The 15121-nt window shown below is 38.8% G+C and overlaps 1 protein-coding gene across 6 annotated transcripts in view; it reads right to left on the reverse strand.

Moving 5' to 3' along the window:
* The window catches only part of LOC121154750 (intracisternal A particle-promoted polypeptide), a 51089-nt gene that overhangs the window by 9890 nt on the left and 26078 nt on the right, over positions 1–15121 (reverse strand). For 3 of the 6 annotated variants that reach the window (XM_040977754.1, XM_040977752.1, XM_040977753.1), the window contains exons 2-6: positions 12089–12423; positions 7469–7900; positions 2967–3122; positions 1639–1806; positions 749–886 (exon numbers count right to left, since the gene is read on the reverse strand). In XM_040977754.1, the coding sequence (XP_040833688.1) occupies positions 749–886; positions 1639–1806; positions 2967–3122; positions 7469–7900; positions 12089–12380 (1186 nt within the window). In that variant the 5' untranslated portion in view covers positions 12381–12423. Of the gene's footprint in view, positions 1–748; positions 887–1638; positions 1807–2966; positions 3123–7468; positions 7901–9263; positions 9334–12088; positions 12424–15121 lie in introns of those variants that run through there. The other 3 variants (XM_040977756.1, XM_040977757.1, XM_040977755.1) reach the window with 3 other exon arrangements.

Here is a 15121-nt window from a genome sequence, read left to right on the forward strand (position 1 = left end):
CACCCCAAAACAGCATTCCCTTATTACTCTCCAACTCTTGAAACTGAACTATCAAAACCACTTAAGCAGAGCCCTCAGAGCATGCTCCACATTAGAGACCCTGGGAGGACATCGGGTGGTTGTTCCCCATCACCAGGTACTGAAGCTTGGGAGACTGGATATGGCTTCTCCCCTCATCTCCTCCCTTCCCCCAGGTACAAAAGGAAGAAAAATAAAATCTGGAAATAATGCTCTCATGCATTTTCCCCTAACCCTAGATCCTTCCCACCCTGATCAGCTATGTAAACATAAAAAATTTTTAAATGTTTTTAATACATAAACAAATATTTGTTTATATTTGCATGTGTGTGTGTATGTATGTAAGAGCTTCCATTGCCTGATTGGCTGGTTCACTCCCCAGATGGCAACACTGCTGGGGCTGGGCCAGGGTCTACCATGTGAGTAGCAGGAGCTCTCTTCCCAAGTGTACTAGCTAGGTGTTGGATTGGAAGTGGAACCACTTGGACTCAAAACTGCCCTTATGTGGGATGCCAGGGTTGCAGCAGGTGGCCTTAACTCACAACTATAATGCTGACAGTTCCATCTCTTTTTAAAGACTCTATCCTTGACAGTATCTCCCACATATTATATAACAATTTGCAGAACTGAAGACAAACATTTCTTATAGGAGGAAAGAAACACTTATAACACAATTATATATAAGATTTAAAAATATATTAACTATTCTTACTTTACACAGTATAATTACCTAATGCATAGATACCCCCATAACATACACACACTCCCAAACCACAGCGAGGGTGATTCATTGAAGCCACAGTTGTCCACTGTTTAGTAACTGGATCATAGCATTCAGTACAGTCAAAAATCATCGAATCTTTTTCACCTGAGTTAAATAAAAGAAACATACATCAGGTTTAGTTATCTTTTCTAATCACAATGATTCACTTCCCGAAAGGCAGTAATTGTCAGTCTGGGCCAGGTCAAAGCCAGGAGCCCAGAACTATATTCTGGTCTCCCACTTGGGTAGCACAGGCCCAAGTCATTGGAGGTATCTTCCGCTGCTGTGCCAGGCATATTAGCAGGGAGTAAAATTGAAAGTGGAGCTCCTGGGACTGGGATCAGAAGTCCAGTATGGGATGTAACCAGGCCACAATGCCAACTTTAACAACTGGGCCTAGTACAATTATTTAATCTTCCATCTTCAGGTGACAGGATCCTGTACCGGTGCCAGTTCCTGTCCTAGCTGCCCCACTTCCCACCCAACTCTCTGCCTGTGGCCTGAGAAAGCAGTTGAGGATGGTCCAGAGCCTTAGGAGCCTGCACCCACATGAAAGGACTGGAAGAAACTCCTGGCTTCCACTTTGGATCAGCTCAGCTCCATCTGAAGAACAAACTAGCAGATGGAAAATCTTTTTTTCTCCTCTCTGTAAATTTGCCTTTCCAATAAATAAAATAAAATAAATCTTAAACCTTTGGCATGAAATATTCAACATCGTATGCTCCAATTTCCTTCATTCATTTCCTTAACACTATTGAGCACACCAAAACAATGTACCATATAGCACATAGCAATAAAGATGTGTGAGAATGTAACCAACTAGCCTAATAACGGAAATAAAATGTTTCTACCATTACCTCCAATTGCATACACCATCCCTCCTAGAACTGCTACTCCCAGCCCACTTCGAGCTTGATGAAGTGAAGACACAGTGGTCCAGTACTGGCTAAAGGTGTCAAAACGTTCTACACAGCTGAGGGCTCTGCTATCGCTCCAACGACCACCCTGGAGCCGAGTGTATCCACCTAAACAAAGGAAGTACACAGCAAATCGCTCACTGATAATATGGACACAATAGAAAACCTAGCCCTCTCAAATTGCATTTCATAAAACTATAATATATCATGAAGTAAATGATGTAGACTCTGCCACTTACTAATGGCATACATATGCAAGATATTTAAATGTGTGCAAATATCACATTCTTAAATGAATCAATTCTTATAAGATTATGGCTTAAAAAGAGTAAGTTAACTGCAGTGTTTTTACTACGTGACCTTGGTTATGATAGAATGTTAGAAAAAGTATCTAGGTACTAGTTATCTGTATAGTTACTAGGTTTCACTATGATTTTCCTAGTATCTTTTCCAATTAAAAAAAGAGTTAAAATCCTTGGTGTGACTAAATACCCAACTGGATAAAAATGGTATAAACTTGAAGCTTGTATCCTTACATGTTATAATATATTAATAACAGAAATAAAAGCAGTTGTAACGGATTCCTCTGATGGTCTGATGGACCATTCTGCACACTGACACTTTGTAGATCATTGGTTCCTATCAATCATAATGACCCTCTAAGATAGTGAGAGTACTTCAAAACTTAAAGATCTCACTTCCTTATTTTTCACCTGATTTCAACGTCTAACTTTTAAAGTTGTGTTTCTTTTTTCATATATATATAAACTTTATTTTTAAATAACGATTACATGGTCGGTCAGGTGGGAAGGATTGAGGTTTAGGGAAAATTGGTTGAACTCATTGCTTCCAAATTTGCTATTTCTTCTTGTTGAGACAAAGGGGGAAACCACTCATGACTTTCCACATGTCCCAGTACTCAGGGATGAGGAACTGCCACCTTATATCAACCCAAAGTCTTAATGTGTAAATATTCCAAGGGTTCTGTCCAAGTGGTTTGGAATGTTCTAAAATGCTGTCATTTTCACCATTTCTTTAGTCAGATATTTGACTATGTATTCTAAAAAAATTCAGAGAATTAGCTCACATCTATTGGAACAGATGTCTAACAAGTCACTATTTTGGGAAGTTTATATCCTAACATATAAACATAATTTATAAACTGTCAGTATATGCAATTAAACATAATTCTTTAAAGTAACTATGCATTCCAACAAAATATTGAAAGAATTTAATCTTCAAATGTCTGTACTTTTTAAGGCTCTCACCTACTGCATACAGGTACTTTCTTGCTTTCTTTCGAGGTCGAACCTTGCACGTTTGTAGAAAACTACAAAACTTGCTCTCTTTGGGAGATTTGCACACCTCACAATACTCTTTCAAAAGTGTTTGCAAGGCAACACGAAGATTAAAATCAGATACTCCTAAAAGCAATATTCAAGAACATAGAATATTAAAGTCACATTTCTCTAAAGATAATATCCATTTAATAATTATGAAATAAAAATACATCATTAAACAATGGTGTTTGTTTCTTATAACACCAAAGATTTGTCATCACTAATGAAAAGCATACTTTCCTTAAATCAGTTATTAATGTTTAGGAAATATTGTATAATATGAAAACATAAATATGAGGATTTCCAAATACAGTAAAATAAAAGGGACCACAATTATCTAAAGAAATTAAAAATTGTCAAAAATCCTATATTTACAACCTAGTAACAGAAAGACAAAGTTACAAAGCAAGAAACTAACATTCTGATGGGATAAGGACTGTCCTTCAAAATGAGACTAAAGGACCAGGTTTGTGGCATAGCACTAAAAGTGGCCACCTGCAACGCAAGCATTTAACATGGACAACAGTTTGTGCCCTGGCTATCCATTTTTAATCCAGCTCCTTGCTAATGATATGAAAGATGGCCTAAGTGTGGGAGATTGGATGAAACTCTTGTAGCATGACTTTAGCCTGTCTCAGTGCTGGCCATTGTAGCCAACTGGGAAGTGACCCAACAGATGGAAAATCTCTCTGGTTTTGGCTTTCAGATAGATTTTAAATAAACAAAGGACATCAAATATGGTTAGGTAGATTGTCGCTGTTCAAGGGTGCTTAGGTGAGGAAGTAACTTGGGAATGAAAAGCTATCTGTCTTATGATACAAGTCCTAACCCTTGTATTACTGGGTATTATTTCCCAATTTGTACACAAGTACTATGTATGCTTACAAGGGATATACTTCCCAGCTCTTAAATTTGTCCCTATAACCCTAGCCATATTTTTACATTCCAAAAAGACTACTGAAGAAAGATGGTCAATAATAAAAATCTTTAAATTTTCATGAATATTAACAGTTCGGAGATATATAAAATGGACAGTGAAAGCAAAACTGAGAGAGGCTGAGGAACAACTACTAAAAGTAAAAGTCCAGAATGGGCATTTAGCTCAACAGGCAAGGCACCTGTGTCCCACATTAGACTGCCTAGTTTAGTTTCCAGTTCCAGCTTTGACTCCAGCAGGAGTGGTAGTGATGATAGGTATATAAATAATTGCGTTTGTATCACCCTCATCAGACACCTAAATCATGTGCCTGAGTCCTGATTTTGATCCTGGCCATTGTAGGCATTTGGGGTTTACCACCCCCAAGTCTATTTTAGAAAAAAAAATGTAATGGGAATATTATATATAGCCTTCAAACTTTATACTACAGAAAACAAAGTAATTATACTAAGGTATAAGTGATGCCATAGAGAGCTAGCTCTTACATTATCAATCAGAATACATAAGAACCTGCCCTGTGAAGGAACAAGTAGAATTTCCAGTAAGCATCACATCCTTTTAAGTACATTCCAAGGGAAAAGAGAAATGAAAGAATCCAGTATAGAAGAAAATCTTGGCCACAGACAGAAATAGATTATCTGTGAGTGCCTTAGCTCCTGGCTCACCACTCTACCTCCTGTGATACGATGCTGAGGCTGCACTGTTGTGTATACAACCTTTCTCCCACTTCCGATTGGACCAGGTCCCAGGATTAGGGAGACACCAGGAGTCCAATACAAACAGGTTGTTTTTGGTGCTAATCTTGCCGGAACCTGTTGGCTGTGAGTTCTGAGGGGCACACGGACATATTTTGACCCATACAATACCTAAGTAGGTATTAAAACATAACATGAGAACCCAGACCTTGAAATCATCAGAGGGAGTGGAACAAGTGACTGCAAACGAAGAACTGGATACCAAATGCAATAAGTAAAATCAAATTGTAAACCTGCTGGTGACACAGCTTAGGAATCTTCCAAAAGGAGAATCTGATAACTAGAAGTACAATGATCAAGAGTAAAAGAAGAGACAGAGAGACAGAGGCACAATGAATATTACTGAAGACTCCCTGCAAAGGAGCAAAGCCCTTTGCCAACCTCAGGATTAACTGAGGAAGACATTGAGAAAATGGGGGATACAGAATACAAAACACTTGTTATAAAGCTTCTTATCAACAATGAGAAGCACGTAACACAGGAGTTCAAGAAATGTAAGGAACATGTCACACAAGAAATGAATCAAATGAAAGCTCATACATCAGAAATGAAGAATACAATGGAACAAAGTAAAAGCACAGTGGAGAGTTTCCAAAATAGAATGAAGGAAGCAGAAGAAAGAATCTTAGAATTAGAAGATATTTCCCGTCACCAACGGGAAAACAAATGAAAAGCTGGAAGCAGAGCTGGGCCAAGCTAAAAAAAATAGTATTCAATAATTAAAAGATGGGCCTGGCGCGATGGCGCAGTGGTTAAGGTCCTCGCCTTGCACGCCCGGGATCCCATATGGGCGCAGGTTCTAATCCCCGGCAGCTCCACTTCTCATCCAGCTCCCTGCCTGTGGCCCGGGAAAGCAGTTGAGAACGGCCCAAAGCTTTGGGACCCTGCACCCGCGTGGGAGACCCAGAAGAGGCTCCTGGCTTCGGACTGGCTCAGCTCCAGCCGTTGCGGCCACCTGGGGAGTGAATCATTGGACAGAAGATCTTCCTCTCTGTCTCTGCTCTCTGTATATCCGCCTTTCCAATAAAAATAAAATAAATCTTAAAAAAAATTAAAAGATACTATTAAAAGACCAAATATAAGAGTTATGGGAGTCCCAGAAGGTACAGAAAGAGAAGCTGACTTTGCAAATGTATTTAATGAAATAATAAGGAAAAAATTCCCTAATCTAAAAAAAGAATTGGGAAACAACATTCAGGAGTGGCACAGAACTCCCAACAGGGTTGACTAAAAGCAATCTTAACCACAACATAATGATAATCAAGCTCTCTTCAATTAAACATAAGGAAAAGATCCTTAAATGTGCTCATGAAAAAAATTAATTGGCATACAGAGGAATGCCAATTAAATTCGCAGCTGATCTCTCACAGGAAACTCTGCAGGCAAGAAAAGAATGCAGTGACATAGTCCAGATTCTAAAAGCAAAAAATTGTTGGCCCAGGATATCGTACCCAGCAAATCTTTGCCTTTGAAAATGAAATAAAATTTTTCTATTCTTGAATATGCCTCTTTGAAACCGGTCCTACAAAGATTACTTATAGATAGTCTCTTGACAGCAAAGAATAACACCCACCAAAACTAAAGGTAAATATGAAGAACATCCCAGTGAAATAACAACAGAAGACTAAATTAATGAACAACCCATTGCTGAAATGACAGAACCAAATTACCACCCATATATATTAACCCTGAATGTAAATGGCTTAAATTCATCAATCAAATGTCACAGATTAATAGACTGGATTAAAAAAACAAAGCCCATCTATTTATTGCCTACAGGAGACACATATCACCAAGATCAGTGGAAACTATATCTCATGGATTTTCTTTCTTTTTTTTTTTTTTTTTTAGTTTCATCTCTTCAAAACACTTTCTCATTAAATTCTTCACTGACTCATAGGTCATACAGTAACATTTTCTTCAATAAGGTCCTTGATTTTCTTTTTTCATTTCTTCAGTGACACATTAGTTGTTCGGTAGCATGCTATTTAACTACATGGTGTTGTTAATTTCCTTTTTTCTTCCTGTTGTTGATTTTATATTGTGGCTTTTCATTTAAGGGGATGCATCGTAACTGTGTAACGGAGGTTATCATATTCAGATGTGAGGATACAATGCAGTATGCATCTCTACTTCCAGATCAATGATGAACTCCCAGTGAAACTTGACAATAGGATACTGGAATCTCTGCCCTTGTCCTTGCCCTCAATGATGGACATAACAACTGTTTAGGAAGAACTATACTATGGTAATAATATATGAGAACTCGATAAAGAGGGAGGGACTTGGGAGGGGATAAGGGAAATCCCAGTGTCTATGTAACTGTATCATGAAATGATATTAATAATAATTATTAATAATTGAAAAGCAAAGTCTCAAAGTAGACATTCCAACATGGGATGCAAAAGTTCCATGCGGTATCTTAACCACTGCCCCAAATGACTACCCTGAGAGGAAATCAGTATTAACAATAATAGCAGTAGTTATATTAACTTCATCAGTAATTTTATCTATAACACTAATTGCCTTAGTCATTAATATCATAAAGAATTCTGATTAAAATAATGGGCAGTAATATTAAAATACTAATATTCACACATAAACCTTAGTTGTATACAGTTATCACTCACAAAATTTTACTGAATCAAAAAAAAATCAAAGCCTTCTTACATTTTCAGAGAAAAAGCTCCTAGACAATGAATCAACTAATTTGATAATACAGCAAAAAAAAAAGTTACCTTCTATATACTTTAAAAGCCTCTGAGGAGGTAATAAAGGAAATCGAATTGGATCTAGCACTTCCACCACATGCTTTCTTCTGTTCCCCAGATCTTTCAGAATCCATTGCATTGCAGCCAAGAAAACTTGGTATTCATCCTCAATGCTAAGCTCTTCGCTGCGCAAAATTTTGATCAGCTGATCCTTTGTAAGTGCCAGGAACTCTTCCCCATTATGAACCTCCAGAAAATGGACATGAATATAGTTTTCTGTGAATTCCAAAAGATCATGGCAGGCAATTTGCTCAGCGAACTGAAAGATCCCAATGCAGTTCAGAGGATCAATTTGTCCTTTCAAAAATTCACAGCAAAGATGAACAACTTCAGTCAATTGTAGCATGTCTGCTGCAACAATCAACTCCTGGACATTATTCACGCCTATGTTCACGATACCTAGAGAAGTAGGGAGACAAAAATGACCACAGAATAAAGACACTGCACCTAACCCACTCAAAAGTCGATACTGGATAAGTTCATGCCTGCATGGTAGAAAGATATTAATGTAAAAAGGCAACAAGGAATTTGTAGAAAGAGCACATTCAATAACATACCTAACACTTATGAAATGGTGACAACGAACTATACATAACATTGTTCTATACATTAATCCAATCATCACTACAAACCCAAATGATAGATATTCACTTTTTTCCCCAAAAAAACTTAATTAATTTGTTCTCAGGTCATATGGTTAAGCAAGTTGCAGGATAGAGATTGACACCAAATTTCACGCTTTTTTAACATAAGGTTGTATATATAAATATTTACTGAGGCACGGGGAAGAATAAGATCATTCAATATGTCAATTTTAGAAGTTTTTTAAGTTTTTATTTGAAAGGCAGAGTTACAGAGAGGAGACACATACATACATATATACAGAGAGAGAGAGAAAGTCTTCCCTCTGCTGGTTTATCCAAAATAGCCAGAGCCAAGCTGATCCAAAGTCAGTAGCCAGTAGCTTCCTCACATGGGAACAGAGGCCCAAGGACTTGAGTCATTCTCTACTGCTTTTGTAGGTCATAAGTGACAGCCGGATGTGGAGCAGCTGGGACTTGAACCAGTGCTCATATGGAACACTGGCACCAGAGGCAGAAACTTAACCTACTATGGCACAATTCCATTTTTAATACTAAAAGTCTGTAACATAATAGAAGCTATTGGTCCAAGTGCGATGGACAATGGCTGAATCCTTGCCTTGCATGCACTGAGATACCATATGGGCATGGGTTCGTGTCCAGCTCCTTGCTTGAACCTGGGAGGGCAATAGAGGATGGCCCAAGGTGTGGAGACCCTGCATGCATGTGAGAGATCCAGAAGCTCCTGGACCCTGGTTTCTGATCAGCTCAGTTAAAGCTGTTGTGGCTACTTGGAGTGAACCAGCAGATGCAAGATCTTTCTCTCTGTCTCTTTCTCTCTGTAAATCTGATTTTCCAATAAAAGTAGATAAATCTTTAAAGGAAGAAAACATAGTAGAAGCTACTAAATTCTTAAGTTACATATACTGATTTCCTGTCCTCCTCCCAGAGTGCTTCATTTCCATAATTTATACAATGAATTTAGGAGAACATCAAATAGACAAATAGGAAAAAAAAATCACTATAATTTTCCTGCCAAGAAAGATAAGCTCTTCTTTAAACCTTATACTTGGCTTTAACTTTTTTCTTGTAATAAAGAGTAATAAAAACAGTGTCCTACAACTCAGTAGAACTTTATAAAAGTGCTATTTCCACTTATTTCTCTTTCATAAGTATCTAACCTGTAACATTCATAAAGCTTTGTGAAGGCAGAGACAATGTCCATCTGTTTCACTGTCATGTCACCAATATCTGAATCAAAAAAAAGAAAAACAGGACTAAATAAATGTCTGTTTAAAAAAAAAAAAAAAAAAAAAAAAAAAAGACTGGCCAGGGCCAACACTGTGGTACAAGGAGTTAAGCTGCTGCCTGCATGCAATGCTAGCTTCCCACATGAGCACTGGTTTGAGTCCTGGTTGCTATAGTTTTAACTCAGCTCGCTGTTATTGTGCCTGGGCAAGCAGCAGCAGATGGCCCTGGTACTTGGGTTTCTGCCACACAGCCAGGAGACCTAGACAGAATTTCAGGTTCTTGGCTCCATCCTGCCTGTTCAGCCATTTGGAAAATAAACCAGTGGATGGAAGATCTCTCTGTTTCCCTCCTGCTGTAACTCTGCCTTTCAAATAAATAAGGAAATTTCAAAAAAATGACTAAAGTTAAATAAAATATCTAGTGTCAAACAACCAATTAAAGGCAGAGGCTGATTTTAAATCCATGTAACTTGATTCTGAATGTGTGGCCAAGTGGGGAATGAATGAGCAGATGGAAGATCTCCCTTTCTTTGTCTCTCTTGGCTTCTATGTAATTCTGCCTTTCAGATAGATAAATCTTAAAGGAAAATAAAAGAAAAAGAAAAAGAAACTAAGGTGATAAATGAACTGTTAATAATTAATGACAAATCTAAAGTAGAGATAAGTAGAATAACAGGTTTTGCTACCCCCATTACAAATTTTCTTGCCCAATAAACACCCAATATTCACTTTCCTTTCACCCATGACAACAGAGTTCTGATTTTATTATGGGTGTCATGTGTGCTTTGCTGAAAATTACATTTCTTAGCAGTAAACTCCGAACTGAGTATGGTCAGGAGGGTGTAAGCAGTGGTCACAGAGGACCAGAAATGCTTAACAACAGCCCGAGATGACACACCCTTGTGATTTACTAACTTCTTCCTTCCCCTGGCTGGAGCACAGTGAGCATGAAATCAGCAGCCAAAAACCATTGATTATGGAACAAAATACTGAAAGAACACTGGACACAGACTTAAATTATGAAGCCACTATAGAGGCTTAGAAACTTACGAATTAATTTTTATGGAAACATAAACTCTTATCTTGTTAAACCATATAGTAACTATTTCTAGCAGCCAAATGCTGCTCTTAATTGATATCAATTTTGCCTTAAATGCCAATTCTCTGTAATGTTATTTCTCCCAGAATACGCTCATGAGGCTTCATTTCTCTATGTTTTACCACTTCTATTTCTTTGAAGAAAGTCCTAAGCATCAGGCCCAGCACGGTGGCCTAGCAGCTAAAGTCCTTGCCTTGAACACACAAAGAAAGATCCATGTGGGCGCTGGTTCTAATCCCAGCAGCCCTGCTTCCCATCCAGCTCCCTGCTTGTGGCCTGGGAAAGCAGTCCAGGACGGCCCAAAGTCTTGGGACCCTGTACCTGTGTGGGAGACCTGGAAGAAGTTCCTGGCTCCTGGCTTCAGATCAGCACAGCACTGGCCATTGCATTCACTTGGGGAGTGATTGGATGGAAGATCTTCTTCTCTGTCTCTCCTCATCATCTCTGTATATCTCTAACTTTGCAGGAGAGATTTTATTTTACAGAGAGAAGAAGATCCATCCTCTGGTTCACTCCCCAAATCGCCACAACAGCCAGAACTGAGTCAATCAGAAACCAGGACCTAGAAGCCTCCTCTGGGTCCCTCACAGGGCTGCAGGGTCCCAGGGCTTTGGGCCATCCTCGGCTACTTTCCCAGGCCACAAGTAGAGAGTTGGATAGAAATAGAGCAGCCAGTACACAAATCGGTGCCTATATGGGATCCCAGCACATACAAGGCAAGAACTTTAGCTACTAGACTACTGCGCCAGGCCCTAATGTTACTAAATTTTTATAAAACGGAAAAACAAATATTTTGGCTAAAATAATATATGCTAGTTATAATCATTTTGGGGTAGGAAAACAGAATTTTCCTTGGGGCCAGACCTGTGGTATAGCTAATAACACCACCATCTGTGACACTGGCATCCCACACAGTGTTGCCCCGCTTCCAACCCAATTCCCTGCTAATGCTGGAAAAAGAAAGGGAAGTTTGCCTAAGTGTTTGGGCTCCTGTCACCCATGTGGGATATCCTGACTGGCTCCTGGATTTGGCCTGGTCCAGCCCAGACTTTTGTGGCCATTTGTGGAATAAACCAGCAAACAGAAGACTTTTCTCTGTTGCTCCCTCTCTCTGACTTAAAAAATAAGTAGATACACCTTAAAAAAAGAAAGGAAAAAAAGAAAGAAAGAAACTCCTATATTCCTTTACTGAAAAAGGAACAGTCTCATCATTTAGGTCCTTTTTATGCACAAATACATATAAATTATTTTATTTTTTTACAACATTGAATTGCATTTTGTTCCACTTTTTAAATTTAACATATTATGAATATTCTCTATGATAGTGTTATTATATGCATATAATTATTCACAAGGTCTAAAAAAAAATCCATTATTTATACAGGTATCATTATTTAACCATAATCTATTGAGACAGTTTGATTGTATTGTTACAAATTATTATAAAAAATTATTATAAGTAACAAGTACAAAATCAATTAATTCCTTAAGGTTACTGAAAAAGGAGTTATGCACTAAAGACAGGAACTTTTCAAAGTCTCCTTATAACACATTGCTCAATTACCTGCTAAATAAGTCAGATCAATTTATGGTCACACGGTAGTGCACGAGTGATAGTATCATTCTTCATTTGCAGCAACAGGTTCTTAAAACATACCTGTGTAAATGAAGTCTAGAAGTATCTGAAAGATTCTAGCTTCAATCCCTAGAATTTCAACGACATCTTTTGAGGATTCCTTCATTCCTCCAGTGAATAAAGCTGCAAAGTAAGGACTACTGGCAGCCAAAACCAGCCGATGAACTTTAAAAGTTTCTTGTCCAACTTGCAGCTGCACATCACAGAAATTCTGTCTGTTCCTCATTCTATTGATCTGAGCCAAGATGAGTTGGGCATGTTTATCTGATGAAAAAGGACTATCAGTAGCCTTGGAACAGCATTCGGTAGCCATGACGACAGATTATAAAGGACTATTATCCATAATCTGCTTCCACCTGAAAAACAAAATACAAAGATGCCCAGTAACATTCTCTCATGTTAAAAAAAAAAAAAAAAAAAAAAAAAAAAACAGGCCTACCTATATACGCAGCAAACATTGACTATTCTTAACAGTCTACTATGGACATAAAACATACACGAAATGAATAAGGTGTGAGAAACCTAATATGGGTTCAGTGAAGAAATTAAATAGTGGAAGTTAAACCAATCAAGGGGGAAGAGAAGGGTGTTGTGATATACTGGATTAAGCCACCACCTACGTTGCTGCATGCGAAAAAGGTGCTGGTTAGAGCCTCAGCTGCTCCACTTCTGATCCAGCTTCCTCACAGTGCATCTAGCAAAGCAGCAAAGATGGCCCAAGTAGTTGGACCCCTGGCACCTTCATGGGAGACCTGAATGCCATTCCTGGCTCATAGTTTCAGCTGGTTCCATCCCTGATTGTTTTAGCCATTTGGGGAGTGACCCTGTGAATGGAAGCTCTCTGTGCCTCTCCATCTCTGTCTCCCACCAACCACAAGCTCTCTTTATAACACTGCCTTTCAAATTAGTAAACCTTAAAAAAAAAAAAAATTGGAGGATGCTTCAGAGAAGAAATGAGATCTAAAATGAATACTAAAAGACAAATAGGTACAGGTGTTTGGTTAAGCAGCTAGGGAACCATGACCCATACAGAAGTATCTGGGTTGGAGTACCAGATAAACTCCAGATTCTAGCTTCCTGCTAATTCACACCCTAGGATGCAGCAGGTGACAGTTCAAATACTTGGGTCCCTCCCTGGAAGACCCCAGATTGAGTTCCCAGCATCTGCAGTGTAAGCCATCAGATGGAAGGTCTCTGTTTCTTATTCTCCTCTATTTGTCTCTCTCTTTCAAATAAATAAGTTATTTCTAAAAAAGATAGAGTTAAGGCATAAGGAGAGGTCATACATTCTTGTGGATACATAAAATATTTGATAAAATAGCACAAAAAAACTTTTTGTACACTGTAATAAGCAAGCACACATCACAGCCAAAATTAAATTTCAAAAAAAGTAATTGTTACCAGCTCAGCTGCTTAAAATCCTTCAAACTGGTTGCAGGGAGAGGGATGCTGTTGTGACACAGCTAGTTAAGCCACTGTTTGTAATGCCCACATCCCATATTGGAGTGCTGCTTCAAATTCAAGTCCAGCTATTTGATTTCTCATCCAACTTTCTGCTAATGTTCCTGGGAAGGCAGGAGGTGACAGCTTTGGTGTTTGGGTTTCTGCTACTGGTCCAAACGTGGCTGTTGCAGCTCTTAGAGGAATGAACCAGTGAACAGAACGTCTCTCTTTTTCCCTCTGTATGTGTGTGTGCTGCTCTGCCTTTGAAATGAACATTAATGAAAAACAAAAACTTTCAAACTGTGTGTTTGCTATAGCACACACAGCCCTTCTGAATCTTGGTTATTACTCCAGACTCTGTCCAAACGTAACTCCCTCCAGGCACCTTGCCTTATTCCTCTCGCAGAACTTGGGGCTTACTCTAAGCTTACCTTACAGCCTCTATAATGTCCTGCCTTTTTTGGACACTAGCATCCTATGTGCAGCACACATGCTCGTTGAAAATCCAAACCCTAAGATCAGAGACTATCTTTCATAGTTATAACACCAGTCTCTAACATATTTTAGGTTTTCAGACATGTGTGAAATGGATGAAAACAATGAAAAATAATAAACATGTTTACATCGTTACCATTTCCACAAACTATGTCCTTCTCACCAAAATCAAGAGGCAAGAAAATAGGACAACTTGTCCCAGATCAACAGTGCTCCCCAAGCAGACAACTTTATTACAATGACAGCCATATTATCTGAATCTCACGAATACTCTAAACCCAAGGCTTTCTCTGCTGTATCATACTGCATAGGAATTATAATGCTATGCTATTAAAAAAAGGCGGGGGGGGGAAACTTGCCACTTAGGCATAGAAGCCTGGCCCTGCATCTTCATAGATTTTCAAGATTAAATACACAGTCTTATTTCAGAATTTTTATTTAGCTCTTCAGGGGGGATGAGGAACAGGGGAATGGAGTCATTTTTAAACAGCGTACAACTTCAGCAATGAGGATCAAAGAGATAAAGCCAAATTACCTTTTGAACAAAGAAACCAGAAGATGCTATAATATTGAACTGTGGAGAAATCTAAAATGACTTCAGTTTCACAATTTAGGCATCAAGGCAAAAAGGCAATTACACTGACAGCAATTTGTGTGGAGGTGATCTTAGAGAAATATCAGTTAAGTTTATAAGCATTCAAATTTATCAAAGTCAAAAACAACTAAGCTGATTGTCTTGACAAAGAATGAACGTTGAGAAATCTGTGAGCTTCTTGACCCAGCAATTGCAACCACCAGCTGATTGGGGCCACGGACTACACTGAGCCCTGTACTTGCAAGTACACACAAGAATATGGTCTCGGGGCTCCACAGGATAGCACAGCGGCTAAAATCCTCGCCTTGAACATGCTGAGATCCCATATGGGCGCCAGTTCATATCCCAGCAGCCTCGTTTCCCATCCAGCTCCCTGCTTATGGCCTGGGAAGGCAGTTGAGGATGGCCCAAAGTCTTGGGACCCTGCACCCGTGTGGGAGATCTGAAAGTAGTTCCTGGTTCCTGGGATCGGATTGGCAAAAGCACCAGCTGTTGTGGTCACTTAGGAAGTGAATCATGGG

The sequence above is a fragment of the Ochotona curzoniae genome, unplaced genomic scaffold (assembly GCF_017591425.1).
Source record: "Ochotona curzoniae isolate NIBS_2020 unplaced genomic scaffold, NIBS_Ocur_1.0 contig_2855, whole genome shotgun sequence".
Classification (NCBI taxonomy): domain Eukaryota; kingdom Metazoa; phylum Chordata; class Mammalia; order Lagomorpha; family Ochotonidae; genus Ochotona; species Ochotona curzoniae.